At 42.4% G+C, this 19,419-nt stretch overlaps 1 protein-coding gene across 2 annotated transcripts in view; it reads right to left on the bottom strand.

Annotated features, from left to right (window-relative positions):
* The window catches only part of THRB (thyroid hormone receptor beta), a 43,468-nt gene extending 30,191 nt beyond the window's left edge, over positions 1–13,277 (bottom strand). Inside the window, exon 1 of one of the 2 annotated variants that reach the window (XM_087824917.1) lies at positions 13,060–13,277. In XM_087824917.1, coding sequence (XP_087681043.1) covers positions 13,060–13,249 — 190 coding nt within the window. In that variant the 5' untranslated portion in view covers positions 13,250–13,277. The remainder of the gene's footprint in view (positions 1–13,059) is intronic. The other variant, XM_016198789.2, reaches the window with a different exon arrangement.
* Between the last annotated feature and the right edge of the window lie 6,142 nt (positions 13,278–19,419).

Here is a 19,419-nt window from a genome sequence, read left to right as displayed (position 1 = left end):
GGACCCCCTTCAAACACCCAGCAGCTTCTCTTTACTGCTGTTTTTTAATTTCAGACCTTCAGCATCCCAAGTCAGATATTTGACAAAGCTGATGCAAACTGTAACTTGAACACACAACGGAAACTTTTAATAAATTTAGGTAAAATGGTCCGCCCCTACCTTTTTTTTGAGAGTAAGATGGAGACTGCCCTTGAGAAAAAGTAGGCTTTTCTTCAGGGAAATATTCAGGTTGGCTGTATTGATTCAGGGCCATGTCCAAGTCAGAGTCCTTGTTTTTCAGCATGTTTCCAGGGTAACTACAGGTAGAAGGCTGATTCACTGCCCAGGCCTGTTCCATATATATGTTGTTACTGGGCACAGCCTGAGCGCTGCACCCACTGTAACCCGGACTGTCTTCAAAATACGCGTAATAATCAGCGGCCTGCATGTAGCAGTTGCTGCCGGCGGCCGGGGGCACTTCGCAGAGCTCTTGCACACAGTAGTTCATGGTGCCACCCGGCTGGGTTTCTGCTTTACATATACACACACTCTATGCATGCATTCACCAGCCCCATACACCCAGAGCCGGGCATATACGCTCGGGAGCCTCCATCCATACACATGAAGTGAGAAAGGGAGATAAATAAACACCAACACAGCCACCGGCCGGCTTTACTTTGGAAGAGCACCTGATGTGCTAAAATCCTATTTAGATGGAGGTGTCTTTGGAGCTCTCCTGCCACTCGAACATGTTGGAAAGCAGATTTCTAACTAGTCGAGGTCTTAAGCTGTGGATGGAGCTAATTGCTGGGGAAGATGGCAGGCAGGTAGGGATGGCCTCCGCCCAGCTACAGGACTGAGAGCAAGAATTCCTGTTGCTCTGAAGCTGGGCAGATTCATTTTATAGGCTGTTTTTAACCCCTTTAGACATGATTCGAAACTGATTACCCATTGTTATGTCATTTTGGTTGACAACTTAAGCATGGAACGGTATAAAGACATCTTAGAGGCTATCCTTGGATTCACAGAAAATCCTAAAATCAATAATCTAGTTTATTAGCATGAACCAGAGAAAAGCCAGTTGTCACGAGCCTGATGACTGACTCCAAAACATTAATCCGGTCATACAAACGTCGGTGGTAAAACCTGTTGTTGAATGTTGCTGACCGGATTTCAATACCAGGGTCCAGCCATTTCCTAATGACACTCAGGTCCCACAGGTTTTTAAAACAAGCCAAGGAAAGCCACCTTTGAAAATGCCACTGGTGGCTGTGAGTCCTATTGCGTTCTTTGCACCTGATAATTTCCTACATCATTAGCACTAATCTACACGTGACCTAAAGCTTAACTTAACTGCTCAATCTGTCTTCACGTTTTCTTTATCAGCACATGAGGGAGAGCCTGTGGGAACCCCTGAAATGGAGAGTACCCCTGGACTACAGCATTTCCCCGTCTCTCATGCTGAACAGCACTCTTAACAGCAGTACGTGGAAAACTCTGCACGCCATCATTTTATTCCCCTTCTAATCTGCTCTGGAGACTATTCTGAAGCGTAATTGGATTTAATTAGTATTCACGCACTTGACATTTAAAGACAGTGATCCAAACGGGAACAGCGTTTTCTCTAAGAATCGCCATATCTTTGGACTAAAATGCAAACAAATATCACATTAGACCGTAACTGCCGGCTGAGATGGTCCCTGATGGCGTTCTCTCCACGTGGAGAGTGGTTAGCATATGTATGTCCGCACATAGAGTGTTCGAGGTGATGCTGTTCAGGAGAGGCGGGAGCTACTTTCTTTGAAGCCAGGGGTTCTTCCTCTATTTTCTGGAGACTTCGTTTGCAGGGCTGGGCTTCAGGGATGAGGTTTATGTTTGGGCTCCTGCTGGTCCATGAATGTGTGACTTTGTCGGTATTTCCCTCTCAAGGGACCAGAGCAATGTAATATTGTAATACTCAATAGTGAGGCCTCTGCTTTGGACCTGAAGCTCCAGTTAACTGCAGCCTGGACCTCTGGGACAGGGACATATGATAGGAGAAAGGAGGGTATTTCCATCATTCAACAAACATCTACAGGGTGTCTGCTAAGTACAAAGCAGGAGGTGGTAGGAGCAGAAGCCGTTCAAAAATCCAATCACGGTCCCTGCCACCAAGTGGCTTAACAGCAAGTGTATTCAATATACAGAGTGAAGCAGACCATTGTCTTGCAAGACAGCTTTTTAAGTGCTGACGATTTTTATAAATGTAGTAAGGGAGCTATCGATTCCAGGGAAGGTGAAGAATTAAAACACAAGCTGCAGATGAGACAAACTGAGAGCAGAAACCCAGGCAGACCCTTTGGACGTTTAATAATAAGACTTTTTGAAAACCTGCAACTCTAAAACAAGCAAAACAGCTATAAAAACTAAACAGCTATAAAAACTAAACAACTATAAAACAACTATAAAAATGAAAAGTGGAGCTATAAAACAAGTAAAGGAATTTTCTTCAAATTGGTACAATTTAACCGGAAAAGAAATTGCAACATCCTAGAAAGCATGAAAGTTACCAAAAGAATGAAGAATGCAGCTAACATTTTAATGTTTTTACTCTTTGATTCCTCTTAAAACAAATAAAAGATTTATTCACAGGGGTTTTTAAGAACACATACACATAACATTATAATTAGCATGTTCTCCCTACTAAAATGTCAAAACATTTCTTTGGAAGCAATGATTATTTTCTGAAAACCCCAGGAAAAAGGATCCAGGCCTTATGGTTTTTTGTTTTTTTGTGTGTGTCTGATTTCATTTATTTATCTCAAATTTCCCAAAACTAATCTGAAAATTAACCTTTCAACAAAGTGGTTTTCTTTCCTGGCAAACACACTTGTTCCAAGGCTTCTTTCTGGTGAGGAGCTGCATTTGAATCCATCCAATTCTGTAACTTTGCTCAGCACATTTCCTGGCTCCCTTCTGTTTCACTGAGGGCACAAATCCAAGCAATTTCTTGCTTTTCACCAGAAACAATATCAACTAAAACCAGAGCTTCAACTTTCATTCCAAAAAAACACATACACATTTTTTCAGAATTTGCTAAATGTGCTTGAAAAATCATAGTGTTATTCTGCCCCAGAACTGGATATAAATACTGCAGTGAAAAAGGAAAGAACATCTCCCAAAAAACGTTTTCTCTCAATTTCTATGAAAAGTAGGAAATGCTGAGAATCCACAACATTTTTTTTTTTTAATCCTCAGCTGAGGATACTCTTTCCGTAGCTTTTTCAGAGACAGTGGAAGGGAGGGAGGGAGGGGAGAGGAGAGAGAGAGACAGAGACAGAGAGAGAGACAGAGAGAGAGATGAGAGAGACACGTTGGTTGGTTGCCTCTGCACGAGCCCTGACTGGGGATGGAGCCTGTAACCAAGGTGGTACGTGCCCTTGGCTGGAATCGAACCCTGGACCCTTTAGTCCACGGGCCAAAGCTCTAACCACTGAGCCAAACAGGTTAGGGCTCTACAGCATTTTTTATTGAATTAAACCCACCCTGAATTCCTTCAGAAATCACTGAATAGGAAAAAAGTTTCAAAACGTATTTAAGAGAACCCAGTTCCTCACTGACTTTTGTTTTTTGGAGAAAACAGTGCAAAGCTTTCTGAAACTCACGCCTTATACCAAGTGGAGCTATCCTTTACTTGCAGTGAATGCCTGAAACTCTCATTACTGTTAGCTGGAAATGGGTTCAGCGCTCACACTGAATTTGAACTACGGCCCCTCCCGCCCCGATAGAAGCAATCACAGCGTTGTCACTCGTGATCGATCTGGCAGGCTTCTTTGCGAAGTCGATAAAGCAATTTAAACATATTATGTGTCACAAATGAGGTGAGCTTCAGTAAGATTGTTTTCTTACTTCCCTGGCTGACAATTCTAATTTAGTCACTTAAAGAGAAGCTTGAGAGTTATTTGACCCATAGTGCATCGAACTGCCTGAAATAAACTCAGAGGGCTTTCATAACTTTCATTAGAAGTGTTACAATCAATAATTATTTATTATAGAAATACACGTTTGTCCGTGGCCAGAAGGAAATAACTTAAAAGGATAAGAATAACAGTCTTGCTTGGAAAACCTCAGAGGTTAAACGACAAACTCTCAAGGTCTCTGAAGGAGGCAATGGTTCCTCTCTTCCCCTCCCTCTATTTTTCAAATGTGTTGATTCTCAAATAAGACTCCACACAGGAACCTCCCACAAACTCTAAAGAACCTAGTGTCACCCTCAGAAATTCTGATTCAGTCAACATGGGGTAACACCCGAGTAGCAAGATTTTTAAAAGTTCCTCAGGTTATTTTCATAGGCAGCAAAATTTGAGAACTGCTGTTCTACTGGGTGTCCAACTGCAGTCCCTTCACCAGGGCCAGGGCACTCCCTTTTCTTCATTCTCAGTTTCACTGTATATTTCCCTTAGTTCTTAAACATTTGCCTCCCACACCTCAGTCTGGCTTCACCTGCCCTTGAGTTACCTAGTCAAGTGGAGGAGACAGGTCAAGGAGACAGACTAGGAAAGTACTAAACGCAATTTATTCTAGAATAGTAGAGCCATACTATTCTAGACTATCAACCTCTGGACTTTTTTTTTTTTTTTCCTCTAGAGAGAAAAACAATTTCATTTAGGAGCCTGGGAATCTGCTGAAGGGGATGTCCTTATGGCCTTTACCAAGGAGAGCTGCTGGGGGAAGCAGGCCAGGCGCGTGGAAATGCAAATCCCCAGGTGGCCGGGAACAAGACCGGGCCTCTGGGCTCTGGGGCTGAGTCTGTTTTGGTGGGAATAGAAATTCAAAGGCCCCTCCTTTAAAACATCTGTACTCTGAATTTGTTTTCCTCACTTCTCCCCTAGTATTTAATAAAAGCTTTTAGACAGCTCTAGCCTATTACAGCTCTACTAAAAAATATTCAGGGGTGGCTTTTGTTCACAATCCATCACCAAGCAGAATTTGCTTTTACAAAAATGTGCCTGAAAAAGTGACAAGATTGTTGTGATGCTTAAATAATCGAATCTAATGGAAAGTAGTTCACAGTGCTCGCATCCCTGTATGGAAAAGAGGTTAAGGTTGGAAAAGGGAACAGTGTGTGACTAAGGCACGGAGACACTGTTCAGCACAACAAACGGCCTGAGTTGAGGTTATATAAGTGGTGAGAGATTGGAATAAAAACAGTCCAACACCACATTATGAAGGACCTGTAAGTCTTTTAAACTTTATCTTGAAACCAAGGGTGATTTCAAGCTGGGATGGGGGTTGTGTGAGAGGGAACAGGTGACATGTGTTTGAGTCTTTAAAATCAGTCCCCTGGCTGCTATGTAGAAGATAAATTGAAAGAATCAGAGGCATAGAAATCTTGTAGGGAGGTATTATGGTTTCTGTTTTAGTGATGAGGAAAGTGAGACCTGGAGTAAGTAAGACCAAGGTTAAGTAACTTGCCCAAGGTCCTAAGGCTGACCAGTGATGATATGAATGCAGGTTTATTTGGCTGCAAACCCCTTGCTTATTTCCAAAATACTGTGCTTCCACTAAGAATATCAGCTTTCCATATAGTAAAGCTGAAACAGTTATTGATATTTATATCTATATTCTCTTAAAATCAATGCATAAATTATAGATAAAGTATAGTGCTTATTTCCTGCATATTTAAGTTAATTTAGCATATATTAGTTGCATATATTAGTTGCTTACTAAATGAATGAATGAATGAGCGTGGACAATGGCTGAATGACCTAAAATTATAATCTTCAGGTTATGAATTAATATGTATTTTCTCCCTCCATGTAAACAAGGTGATCAGTTAGAATCCAGGATGTGGCTATAAAATATGCCTCCAGTTCGCTGCCCTTATGCCATTACCAGGTTACACTGGGGGCCAGGATACTGCAGGGCTATGATGACCTGACATGCGGTGATGCTTCATGGTTTGTCAGTTGTCCTTAAGGGTTCCAGAAACTTAACCATGTCAGACAAGGACATTTATATGCTCAAGATATTTCTAAACATCCTTGCTGGATATTTAGTCCATGAAACTCTCTCTAGTATATTGAAAATAATATATATATATATATATATATATATATATATATATATGTGTTTGTGTGTGTGTGTGTATATGTATATATATATACACATTAAAATATACCATACATGCATCAGTATATATATTTGTGAGGTGATTCAAGTTGCATCTCTTAGCAAATTTCAATTATACAATACAGTGGTGTCAATCTTGCAAAATCCTGATAGCCCACAATCCATACGCACTCACACCTTTGGCTAAATTTGACTAGAAGTTCTTTGTAGTTTTATCCTGTGTTAGGGTCAGCCCTTGGCAGGCAGCAAGGGAGGTGACATTTGTCTTCAGGGCACTGTGTCAGGGCCTCAACTAGGCGGTGACCACTGACCCTATCGCACAGCACACAACCTGACAATGTGCACAGTGGTACGTGGCAGTCCTGCTCCTTGCTTCCTCTCTCGTCCATTTGCCTGCTGTCATGACGCCTTTCACGGTGTCCTTCCCCTCCCTTCCCTTCCCTTCCCTTCCCTTCCCTTCCCTTCCCTTCCCTTCCCTTCCCTTCCCTTCCCTTCCCTTCCCTTCCCTTCCCTTCCCTCCCCTCCCCTCCCCTCCCCTCCCCTCCCCTCCCCTCCCCTCCCCTCCCCTCCCCTCCCCTCCCCTCCCTTCCCTTCCCTTTTTTAGACACTGTTTAAACTCAGCCACTTGGAGATGCTAAGGACTTGACAAAATACCCACCCCGGAGGTTTGCATTTTGAAAAACCACAAAGGGCAACGATGGAATCACAGGCATTCAGGGCCACCTATGGGAGATGGCCGGGGAAGGGAAAGGCTTTGAACTCCAGTGGTCACCTGCGATTCTCTATAAAGCTCTCTCCCAACGATTCCTTTCCATCTGCAGCGCAATGTCGGTAAGTTAGCCATCCACACTGTACTGGATTTCGTCTGAATTTTGGTGGAGGGGGCACAAAGCTAAGAGATTGTTACTATTATAAGTTACCATTTAGTCTTTACTAAAGTTGCAGGCACTATGCTGAGTGCTTTACACATATTATCTTTCATTTTTACAACAAATCTAAAAATTGGACGTTATCATCCCATTTAGAATGAAGTAGATGGAGAGTCAGAGAGGTTAAAAAATTTGCCCGGAGCTGGTAAATTAAAGGAAAGAAGTCAACACAAGCTTGTCTGAATGTAAAGCACAATCTTAACATTTAAAAAAATTACACAAGTTATTCATAAATGTATTCTCATTATAGAAAAATTTTCAATGCAATTTTATGTAGGTAATATTAGCATTCCCTTTATTCCACTCTTTCCTTGTTAAGGTGTCCAGTGTCACAAGGCTAATGTGCATTAGGAACTTTTCCTTGACACATTTGTGCACACACGACTTTAAACACTAAAAACTGTAAATGGGGTTACACTGTACTTAACGCGTGGTTGCTTCTCCGTGAAGTATTCCTAAAACCACCTCTTTTTCAAAAAACTGTTTATTTTTCTAGCAGGTGCTTGGTTATACCATGATCTGTTCGAACATTCCCCTAAGGACGGACATTTGGATTATTTCCAAACTTTCAGGAACAAAAATAAAGATGCAAAGAAAACTGTTGAGCACAGATCTTTGCGTCCTTGTGCGAGCATTCCCACGGGACAGACGTTACGGGGGGACGGCTGAGTGGAAGCACGCTGTGACAGACACTGCCCAGGCGGCCCTGCCCGGCTGGCGTCCACCCCCGACACCGCCTTGTCCCCGGCGCTTCCCTGCCCTGCACCCGGCGGGCAGCTTCTCTTGCCCTTTCCCTGGGTCCGCCCGGTCCCCTTCCCTGCCTTTGAGGCACCAGATCCCAGGGCTCCCCAGCACGTGCCAGGCGCTGGGAGAGGGCGCTGACCTCACCCGATGGCCCAGGCTCCCGTGCCCTGGACGGGTCTGAGTCACCTGCGCCCCCGCGGGGGCCGCGCACCCCATGCGTGGCGAGTTCGGGCTGCGGGAGGCCGCGGCGCAGCAGGGGGTCGTACTGGCGAAAGGGTTCAGGCTTCTTAAATCCTGCTTCTTCTAAAGTGTTCATCTGCCTGGAGATGTCCTTGTATTTTACTTAAGGGCAAAGATAGCGATCAGCCGCTGGAGATGCGAATGTGTAACCTGAAGGGTTATAATGCAGACGATGACTTGGCTCTGTGTCTCCCGTCCTCGGGACACTTTGCTAGTTTGGAAAATGAGAATTGTACGTCATTTAAAGTTGTCATCACTGGTCTGATTCATTCTCTCCTCCTCATGAAGAGCACGAGTTAATAGTCTGCCCCTTTGCTGGCATAAGATATTGTTTTAAAAATTATTTTAACTTGTCTAAATCTTGGCAATTGGTTTAATAAATTATAGTATATCTCCAAGCAAGGATAATCTATTGCCAATAAAAGTCAGGATTCAAGGAGTATTTAACGACAAGGGAGGATGTTCATGATATATTGTTTAAGCATTACAAGCTGGTGAAAAATGGTATGCCTAATAGGATTCCAAGTTTGTAAAAAATAGATACGCACAGAAAAAAGGCTAAACTGTAACACATATTTTAACCCTGCTTGTCCTTGCAGGATGGAATTACAAATAATTTTTAAAAATTATTTTTTGTTAAGCCTTTGGGATGTTTTCACTTTTGGTACAGTGAACATGGGAGGCTTTTATAATGAGAGAAAAATCACTTGTTAGTAAAGTTATTTGCACTATTTTTCTTGCCTTCCTGGGGACCTGAGACTCAGTTTATCCTGATACTCAACACAGAGCAGATCTACAGAGAAAATTCAATGAAATCAACAGATTGCTGCTATCCTTTTGTCTGATGCAAGCAGGGAGGTGGGTCAGTCTTGCATTGGATCTCCCACCGACTTACAGTGTTTCAGGAAGGTACCTGATTGACATCAGAGGTCAAACATCGAAGTGTGGAGGTCTGTTCATCTGGGTTCAGCAGAGCTGGCTAGATTCAGCTACAAGGGTGCCTACATTTGCTAGGACCCATCCTGTGGGACTGGGGGACGCTGTGGTTTCCAGAGAAGAGTTCAGGAGGCTGGAGAGGGCCAAGTAGAGAAGCCTTGTACAGTATAAAAACTCAGAGGAGTTTCAGGGCACCAGGCAAACAGAGTGGGACTCTCAGAAGGGCTCAAGCCCCACAGGGAGGTGTGACCAGGCAGAGTGATTAAACAGAACATCTAGTTGGCACTTAAGGTAATAAGCCAGGCCTACAGGAAGGCCCAGTCAAGAATGGGTAAGACTCAGTGGCTCCCCAGGTGAGTTAAGGACTGGGAAAAAAATACACATTTTCCAAGTGTCCACTAGGTGGCAGACCCTTTCCTATACTAAGAATCTAAGCGTCCTAGTCTAAGGGACTTCCTGATGCTCAGGTTTTAAAAATCAGAGGGCCGGTTAAGCACAGGTTCCTGGGTCCCTTTCCAGAGCTTTCAGATCAGTAGTCTGGGGTGGGGCTTGAGATTCTGCATTTCTAAGAAGCTCCAGGTGCTGCCAGTGCCACTGGCTGGTGAACTGTGAGCACCGCCGAATACATCATCTCAGACGCTGGGCAGGGAGGAGGTGGGCAGGGGGATGTGGTCCTCACGGCCAAGCTACCAGTTCCAACCGGGACCAAAACTCCAGGGAGTGTAGTGTGGAGATGGAGGGTGGCTTGGGGAAGGGAATGGGGCCACTTGCTTCTGGCTGGAAATAGCCTCTGGCTGGAAATAGCCTCTAAAGTAGATTTGAATTGTGGGCTTTGCAGCAGAATGTAAGGTCTTCAGAGATCTCATTCTAGTTAAATATGTTATCAACTAATTTCATTAGAACAACTGTAGCAGATAGGAGCACAGGTATATGCAGATTAACATGAAAGCAGAATTCAGATCAAAACGAAAAACAAAACATTAGATACATAACAAAAACAAACCTAAAGAAAAACATTAAGAATAGTATAAAGCACAAATCAATCAGTGATTCTCAACTTATTTAAAAACAGGATTGTTCATTATGGCTCAACATACGGTTCTAGTGCACAAGGCTCTAGGTAGCTCTGGCCTCGTATGACTGGCAGGCAGATTTGACAATACCCAACTGGTCTCTCTACCTTGTTCAAGGAGGCGAATGCACTGATCATGCATCTGAAGGTCAGTGGCAATGTCAAATGGCTATACAAAATTTTAAAGCTTATTCTTAGTTTCTGTACTTGCATCAATAGAGTAGTAAAAGTCATAGTCTGCAGAAAGCTCCCCGTCCACAAATCACACTTACAGGTGCACCGGTCTAGACTGGCTAGATTACTGGTTTGGGAGATGGGCTTATTACACAACGTTAAGCAGTCAATTTGTTCTTTTGGCTCCTGCACTGCAGATCCTTAACTTTTTGTATCCCGAAGGCCACTTAGTTCTTACAGTTCCATTTGGGGTCCTTGAAATGGGGCTACTTAGATGTTCTTTTAGCCCCACTGCTATTTCTTCGTGCTCGGACATCAAGGACAATGTCCCACACGTAGCAGGCACTCAATAAACCCTTGTGGGATGAACGAATGGGATGATAGCCTCGGACTGAGAGACCAAGCATGCTTGGGGACTAGACAGAGATACCCAGGAGATAAACAGCCAGTATAGACGGGCGTCAAAACAGAACTCTCCTCACAGTGACTACACCGAGGTGGCAGGCGAGCAGAGTAGATGGGGAAGAACCAAGTCCAAAAAGGAAAGAGCGACTAATCACATTGTTCCCCTGGCCTCACTGGTAAATACAGGTGCTCACTGTGAACAAGTGAAATTCAGTTAATAAGGTTCTTGGGCCATGACAACGTAGGCTTCCTGGTGGCATTTTCATACTAAACCAAGGCACTGGCTCACGTTCATGCCAAGGTGAACTCTGGTTAGTCTGGAAACTACAAGAGAGTTTACCTTAGCTGTTTTCCTTTTAGGAAAACACTAGAATCTTGAGGAAGGACTCTAATAATTTATTGATAATGTCTTATTAAATAAGTCTCTGACTTCCAGCAGTAGAGAGCTAAATGAATGCAAAATCAGCTCTAACCTCCCTGAAAGGTCACGTCCCACACCACAGTCATTGGCCCTGCCACCCTCCCCCATCCTTACCAGGCACACAGCGCAGTCCAAGAAATTGCTGTGATTTAATGATGCAGAACTACTAATAATGATCACAGTAATAATGATAGCTGCTATTTAGAGAGCACTATAGGAGAGGTATTAGGCTAATTGCTTAAAAACATTATCTTATTTAATTTTGTCAACAATCACATAAGTTTGCTCAAGGATAGAAATTTGGAAGGGCTAGGATTCTAGCCCAAATATGTCAGACTCAAAAGTGTGGTCTTAACCACTGTATTATACTTAGGGTCTTGGATCCAAATAAAGACTCTTTCCTTTTGCTTTTAAGGTATATGAACAAATTGAAAAGTGTGCAGTGTAGGGAACTCTAGATGCCCAAGGTCAATATTTCTCATAAAAGATCGAGACAAAGATGGTCCCTCTGATTAAATAAATAAACGAATGAATGAATAAATGAATGACTATGGGTACCAATTGTGAATAAATCAGATTTAGTTAGTGAGGTCCTCAGATTATGAGAACACTGCATTTTCTGTTGACACTTCATTTTATACCAAGGACTGACATGGTTTTGACGCCAGCTCAAAAAATTCAAAGATATAATCTGGTTATAAATTCTAAGACTAAATCCCAATTGTATTTCAAACAAATGTGTACATAGACACACACACACACACACACACACACACACACACACACACACCTGTCCTATATCCTGACTCCTTTGAAAAACATTTTGCTCTTTTTCTAAACATCCCTCTCAATTTCTCAGATCTCCTAAATAACAAAGATAAGGGACAGACACAAATCTTCCCAAACAGAACCTGGATGGTTTTGACTGTTCTCCAATGAGACCGTATATCACTATTTTATTCTTCTTCTTAGATGATCCTATTTTCATCCGAGGATGTGCACATTCAACTTCCCAGGCCAACTGGTAGTTGCAAGGAGCTTCTGAAGTGTTTCCAGAAAAGCTAAAGGACTAGCAGTTCTTTTTCGAGGGAGATAAATATAATCATGTGCTTATGTTTCAGTTAGAAGGGGTTGCAAAAGTCTTTCAGGGTTCATATATAGGAGTCTTTGCAACTTTCATTAATATATCTTGGATGTGATTGCCAAATTTTCAAAGATCCAATTTCAAGTTTTGTCATGAGGCAAAATATTTAAAGAAAAAACAAAAGCCTTTGTAAAAAGAAAATGCTAAATTGAAAAAGAATGGGAAGTCACATGAACTTGGACATTTTGAGACATAAGTTGATTTCTTGGACATTTAAAGACTAACTTAAGAAGGTATTTTGGGGAGCCCTAAGACAATAAAGCGATCAGCACAAAGACATCTGTCAGGGTGGAGGTGACCTGAGGTAAAGACCAGCTAAATCTAATGCAATCAGGAACTTAGGCCAGTTTAACATATTTTTTATGAGGTGACAACCTCCTAAAACCATAATCTCACCTTTCAGGATGATCACACAAGGATTTAATGAGTTAAAAAAACAACTTAAAATCTCTCTTTTGAACATGAATTGTCTATTTGGTTTATAAGTAGACTTTGAGATCCCATTAGCTGCTGGCACAACTGGGGAAGAAACGTACACACACACACGTACACACATTTCAAAGCAAGTACTTATATGATGATAGCAATGCCTGTTTCTACTCAGATTCAAAAATAGAATTAAAGCCAAAACTAACAACCTTTCTGCTAATTAGAGAAACGCAAACATCTTCTCCCCAAGTGCCCTAACGCTACATGAAACTGAAATGAACTGCTTTCCTTGGGAACCCACTTACTTAATTATGTTTAGAAGAGGAGTTGGAGATAAAGAAACTCATAACAGAATTGTTGGGGGAAGCACATGGACACTGTACACTGGAATACACTAAGACTGAGCACACGGTTACAACAGAGAATTCCCCCCCTTGTTGAAACACTTGCTACGGTCTAATAAAAACCTGCTCACCTTTACATTTCTTCTCCTCTGTCTGGAAGGTCTGGGCACTTGGGGCACTCTGGTCATTCACATCGTCATGGTCCAGGTGGAATATGGAGCTAGTCCACGTGGCCTGGATGAGATGTGGCGATGACTGTTCATTTTTCAATGTGTCGTGCCTCTCCGCATGGCTCTTCCTATGGAGGCAGGCTTCAGACATTCCTACTAGCTTCCAGTTGTGGTCTTGGTCTGGACAGTGCTTCGGTTTGTCCCAGGCTGTAAGGCCATTTTCTGGAGGGTTGAAAAATACGAGATGATGAGCTGTTGGCATTGTCAGGATTTGGTTGAGATGCGGTTCTGGAAGGCAAGTTGTTTCTCAATTCTTTGGGGCTGACGGTATTCACATGCATCTCCATTTGACGGCAGTGTTAAGATGCAGGATTTGTCAGCCTTGGGCATGTAGCCACCACAGTTGGATCGCCTGTCAGAGTAATCAACACATTCCCCTTGACTTTTAGCGCCTACAGAGACATTAGCTCCTCCCTGGGAAGGCTGTACTTTCACCAGTCTTGCTTCCACACCAATGTCCCAAGAGCCAGTTTACACCAATTTATGTCACTGCTTAGGTGACCATTTGAGGTCAGGAGGGTCAGGGCTGGTCGTGAACACTTTTTAGATCCTTAGGACATGGCACATCCAGGGTTCGGCCTTGTTTGACTTGGGTTTTATCACAGGCTGACCTGAGGGGCACCCTGTTACTTAAGTGGGGCATGTTCACGTGGCTACCCTGAGTGACAAGTCCATTCTCCTTCTACCTCTGATGGCCTAAAAGAAGGAGGCTGGATCTTGTAAATGGTTTCAATGTAGTCTCAAATCGGCAGTGAGATCCAGTGATGGATATAGCAGGTGGTACTTTAGTTGTGGGGTGAATTAAGAGCCCCAATGATAGATTAATAAACCCCAGATCTCTTTGGTTGAGGTACAAGCAGTTAATTATTGATGTATATTATGTTGTTGTTTTTTCTAGTCAATTACTAGGGACTTGAAGGTCAGTCCTCTATAAAAATGGGGAAGAATGGAAATATATAATGAAAACTTTCTCACACTAGTAGCGAATTTTACCTCCTTAGAATCTTTCCTGCACATGGATATGAAGTAGAAAGTAAAAGTGAGCAAGCTAATACACATATTTGTATATGCATACACATTAAAAACCTAATCCCTCTGGTCATTCATATTTCCAAAAATTCTTAGGTGATTGTCTGTGAAAATGAGAAAAAATATAACATAAACACAGTTCTGTTTTTAAAGTGATCACATACAGTGATTGAAAGACTATAACTTGTAAGTGAATTTTTTTGTGCTGAATTTACCAAAGGACCATAGATATTTATATTAGAAAGACAAGTCCATTCTGATCTGTGCATTGGACTGGGAATTTTAAGCTGTTTTCAGACATTTAAAATGATTTTTAAATGTTTAGCACAAGAGTTAAAAATAGTTTCGGTTTTCGTAAGCACCTAAAGCTACTAGATGTCTTCAGCGGATGTTGGTTAGGATGGTTTCTCTAAGGGTGCAATCTATTCTCAGGTTACTATGTGAAAATTCTGGTACTTGCACACTCCGTTTCTACTCCAGGACAAGAGTGTGAACAACTACAGCAATAAAGTCGTACACGTGATTTCTTTGTCACAGTAAATGGAAATGCTGTGGCTCAAAATACCCTACCTTTGCCAGTAAGCAATAGTCCTATTTAAAAAGTCATACAATGCGGCTGCTTTTGGAGGTAACATTTGCTCTTATTCAGAGAAGAGCCCTGACAGTGCACTCTATGCAGAGAGCTGTGCTAGGCATTACGTGAGGTCAGTGAAAGAAACACGGGCCCTTTCTCCTAAGAGTTTATATGGCATTCTTCAATGCAAGGCCTGGACTCAACCAGGCCCACTACTGGTGCAATTACAGGCACTTATGCTCACGATCCATTAAAAGAAAACAGATTAAGATCTGAGGAGATTGTATTGCATTTCAGACTCAACGTATCTATGTAGAAGCCATTCAAGTACCTATTATCCATGAGGGTTTGAGGTTTTCATGAGCTAAATATAAAGTTACTGAATGCAAGAATTAATTCTGGGCCTAAAGAGATTCATTTTATTTCTACAGACATGAAAAGCCTTCTCACCCATGTATGTTTCTGCAATGTCTACTTTATTTTCTGGGACTCTCTAAGTCCTTGGCAAATTGCATCCTGTAGAGCTACACTTTAAGCAATGTTGAAGTGATCACACTATTGTGTAAAACCTCCAACATTTCATTTTTCTACAGAAATTCTTAAAACTTGGTATAAATTTCCCTGCTTGAACAGAAATTAAGCAATACAGCCAAACTGGGTAGTTACTGCTCCCTAGTGAAGGGAGCTAGTGAACAGGGCTTGGATGAGAGATGCTGAAAGGGACTCCACCCAAGGGGGCAATTCCTCCTTAGAGTACAGCCTATTGAAGCTTGCTCAGCATTTCCCCTGGGCCAGCAAGGGCAGGGTTTTTTTCCCTAAGCAGGGGAGGCTGTATTAGGGGCGAGGCAGGGGATAGGATTGCCTGCCATTTTCCCAAGAAAAGAGGCCGAGACGGTTTGGGAAAAGGGCTTCTTTCATTGAGGCATTTATGAGCTTATAATTACTGTCTATAATTACATTCATGATAATGATATTCAGTTGCTTAATTGGCAGGTTTATTGGTTGGGGATCCTGCTGGGAAACCTGGGGGCTCAGAAATTCTGGTTGGGTCATGGAAAACTAGAGGGGTTCATTTAAGGAACACTCTTGGTTTCAATCCTCCCCCAAACAGGGGCTGGGGGGCACATACAATTCTTGTTCCATTCCCAAGGAGGGAAAAGGCACCCACTACACCAGGCCCCTTAAATCCTGCCTACTGGGCATGCTGTCATTGGGACAAATACAAGGTACCTCCACATATGCCTGCTTGGCAAGAATGGTTTCCAGGAATCTCCTGTGATTTCTATGTCTGATGCTTTCATCCTTTGGTTCCCTCGAAACTCAAACCAGGGAGATATTTTTTTAGATGGATTAAAATATCAAAGGTTAAGTCAGTGATTCTCAAACTTTGGTGAGACTCAGAATCACCCGAGGCGCTGTTAAAGACCATGGAGACCAGGCATATTGAAGAAGGATAGGCCTGGGCATTTGTATATTTCCTAGGTCTTCCAGATGATTCTGATACCATAGAGTTTGAGATTCACAGGGTTAAGAAAATCTAAGGCAAGCAAACAAATTATTGGCAAGTTTTGGATAATTATTGGCAATCTCCTTCTCAGACTCTAGTGTTTTACACAGTCTTGGAGTAAATGTGTATTATAATTACAAATTCATCAATTGTTTTGAGATGTTTTATGTGAAGCATTAAAAAGCAGGTGTTAATTGCATGTTATCTTATAGGTATGGAAGTAACTAAATTTCACTGAAAAACCTGTTGTTTTGAGCATTATCAGGGACACAATGTACACAGTAGTAGAAATACTTTTTTTTAAAAAAGGGGGATTCTAGAAATGATCATATCTTGCTATTTACATGAAATATAAACCCTTTGCTCCTTAATGGATCCCAACTAACATCTGGCTTTTCTTGCTTCATATTCTAGACACCAAGACACTTAACTAATTTGTCAGTTATGAGGCAAATTAATAAATAAGTAAAATTAAAGATTATAACAAAGTAGGGACACGTGAACTGTTACTGAAATAACTTCTACACATTGGCTTGTGTGCCTCTGGAGAGTTGAGATGGGAATGACTGAGTCTGCATTCACTGATCATAATTCTAGTGGCTTTGAATGACACAGCACTGCTCCAAAGGGTTCTTTTTCAAAGGAGAAGCAAGCATAAATCTCATTAACATAACTACCTGCAGCCAATCTCTGGAAATTTCATTAACGATGATAGAAAATAAATCTGTCCGTCAAAAAAGGGAGAATTATATTAAAATATTCATGTATTTCAGGACACCAAAGCAGGCTGTCACCTTAGAAAAGCGCCAAGGCAGAGGAAGTAGGATTATGACAAAGGGGTCAGAAAGGGTCAGCTGAGTAGGCGGGGATTTCAAGGCACTCATTCTAAGAGTGTTTACTTGGCATTCAAAGGCCATCAATATTAGGTATTAAGACCCCAAACCATATTCTGTATTAAGAGAATGTGTATATAAAATGCTCTGCAAACTCAGGGAGTATGTAGAATTATCATCATATAGCATCAGGCTATTAAGTATGATGTCTTTAATTTCCATTTTAATTTTTTACTTCAATCCATACATTTTAGCCTTGCTGAATTCGCAGGCTATGTGCATATTAACCTATTTTTGTGGCCTCATACAGAATGGGAGACTAATATTTGGCTGAGCATTTACTGCGGGCCAGGTGCTGAGCCAGACACTTTTATTGATCTTTATGAACATCCCAGGAAGTACACAATAACAACTGCTTGATTGGCAAGGAACCTACAACTCAGAGAAGCACTTCATTTGCTCTTTCACATCTTTCCTACTGGCTAACAGATTCGTCTCATTATTTGACTTAATTTGATGAATAGCCATTGGCCTATTCATAGTCATCATTTGATTAGTACTCTGAAAGTTCTTAATTAACTGTGTTTAATGTCTTATTCAATTTTCCCAATTACTCACTTATATTCACCACTGGTCTCCCAGGTTTCAGTCTCAGCCACCAACAATCCACTGTTTGCAGAGCAGCCAGAGTGAGATTTAAAAATATATACATCAGCGCATATTTCTCTGCTGCTTAAACTCTTCTGATGACTTCCTATCATTATTGGAATGAAGTCCTAAGGCCCACGGGACTTAGCCCTCCTGCCCTGCTGAGCGCCTCTCCATGCCTCTGCCCTGGCTCTCTGTCCTCTGGCCACCCGGGCTTCTAATCTGCGAAGCTCATTCCCTCCATAGCGTCTTTGCAGAAGCTCTTCCTTGTGCCTGGAGTATCCTTTCCCGGTCCTTACATATCCACCTCCCGATGTACCAAGAGCGGTTACCAGTATCTGGCCTCTTTTTACACGAAGGTTGCATTTCCCCTTTTTTTCAGAACCTATGAGGGTTGCATTTCTCAAAGAAGATAACTGAACATGCAAAACCTAACAGGTTGGGCCCGTGCGTGGGCCCAGAGGCGCTGTTTTAGTGGAGGGAGGAGAAGGGGGGGATAGAAGATCTGGATCCCAGCTGAAGGGTCTAATCTTGGGAAAATCAATTCCTCTCTCCAAGTCTCAGTTTTTTCACTTGTAAAAGTGCAATATAATATTGCTCAAGGGTTTCTTTTTTAATAAGAATCAAGTGAGAGAGTGTAAGTGAAAGTATTTATAGTTACGTGCTATTCAGATAGAAATAGAGCTGTAACTATTTCATCTATATTATGCACGAGGCCATATAGTTCTATTTCCATCCCAAGGGAAAAATACTTTTAATAAAACAGTATGTTACTTTTATTAATAAAAGAACTCTATGTTCAGTGGATATAGCTACCTTTCCCTCAGCACCACCACCGCCACCTGGTCCTAAGCCGAATCTCGGTCTAGGTGACGGCTGTGGACGGCCTCCCGTCTCCTTTTGACCCCCTTCCCTTCTCATCTCCTCTCTCCCTCGTCCCAAGTGCTTGCTATTCTCACGCTGTACTATGGGCGGATGGCCTGCCCGCAAATCTCCCTGCGACCTTAGGCCAGTTACTTCACTTCTCTGTACCTCGGCTTCCTCATCTGTAAGATAAGAACGTACGGTTGTTGTGACGATTAAGTCGGTTACTGCATACAAAGGCCTTTGACTGGGGCCTGCCTCCTGAAGGGCTAACTCTGTCCTCTGTGCACCCAACTGCCTCCTGCCTTTGCCCACCCTCCAAACTCATGTCTCCTTTAAGCGTGTTTTTCAAAGAACATCTCCAAGAGAAAGGAGTTTGATAAGTGACTTCATACCACTATGTGAAGGCTGAGACCCTGGGAGGAGTCACCCTTCGCGGTGGAAGGTGTGTTTTAAAAAGGATGCCTGGGAAGAAGAGGGCCGTGCCCAAGGAATGAATGTCTAAAATTGGATTTCTGCTTGCTCTGCTAGTCAGGTGGGAGAGGTATTTTGGTGAAGCGGGAATTTCCTTTCAGGCTGGCCTGACGATCATCATTCCTGGCTTGCTTAGCTGGGGTCAGACAACATAGTAACGAAAACAGAGGTTCCATCACCATTCAGCCTTCAAGGCCTAGCTTGTTCAAGCTTTCTTGAGGGCATCCATCCACCCTCCAAACTTCCATAACACTTTCCATGTATCTCCCTCCCTCCATGTGCTACTTTTTACCTCATGACATAATCATTTGCATACATGTGTAATTTCCCTA

The sequence above is a fragment of the Miniopterus natalensis genome, chromosome 15, assembly GCF_054644295.1.
Source record: "Miniopterus natalensis isolate mMinNat1 chromosome 15, mMinNat1.hap1, whole genome shotgun sequence".
Classification (NCBI taxonomy): domain Eukaryota; kingdom Metazoa; phylum Chordata; class Mammalia; order Chiroptera; family Miniopteridae; genus Miniopterus; species Miniopterus natalensis.
Note: the sequence above shows the minus strand (reverse complement) of the source record. Positions and strands in the feature narration are given on the sequence as shown.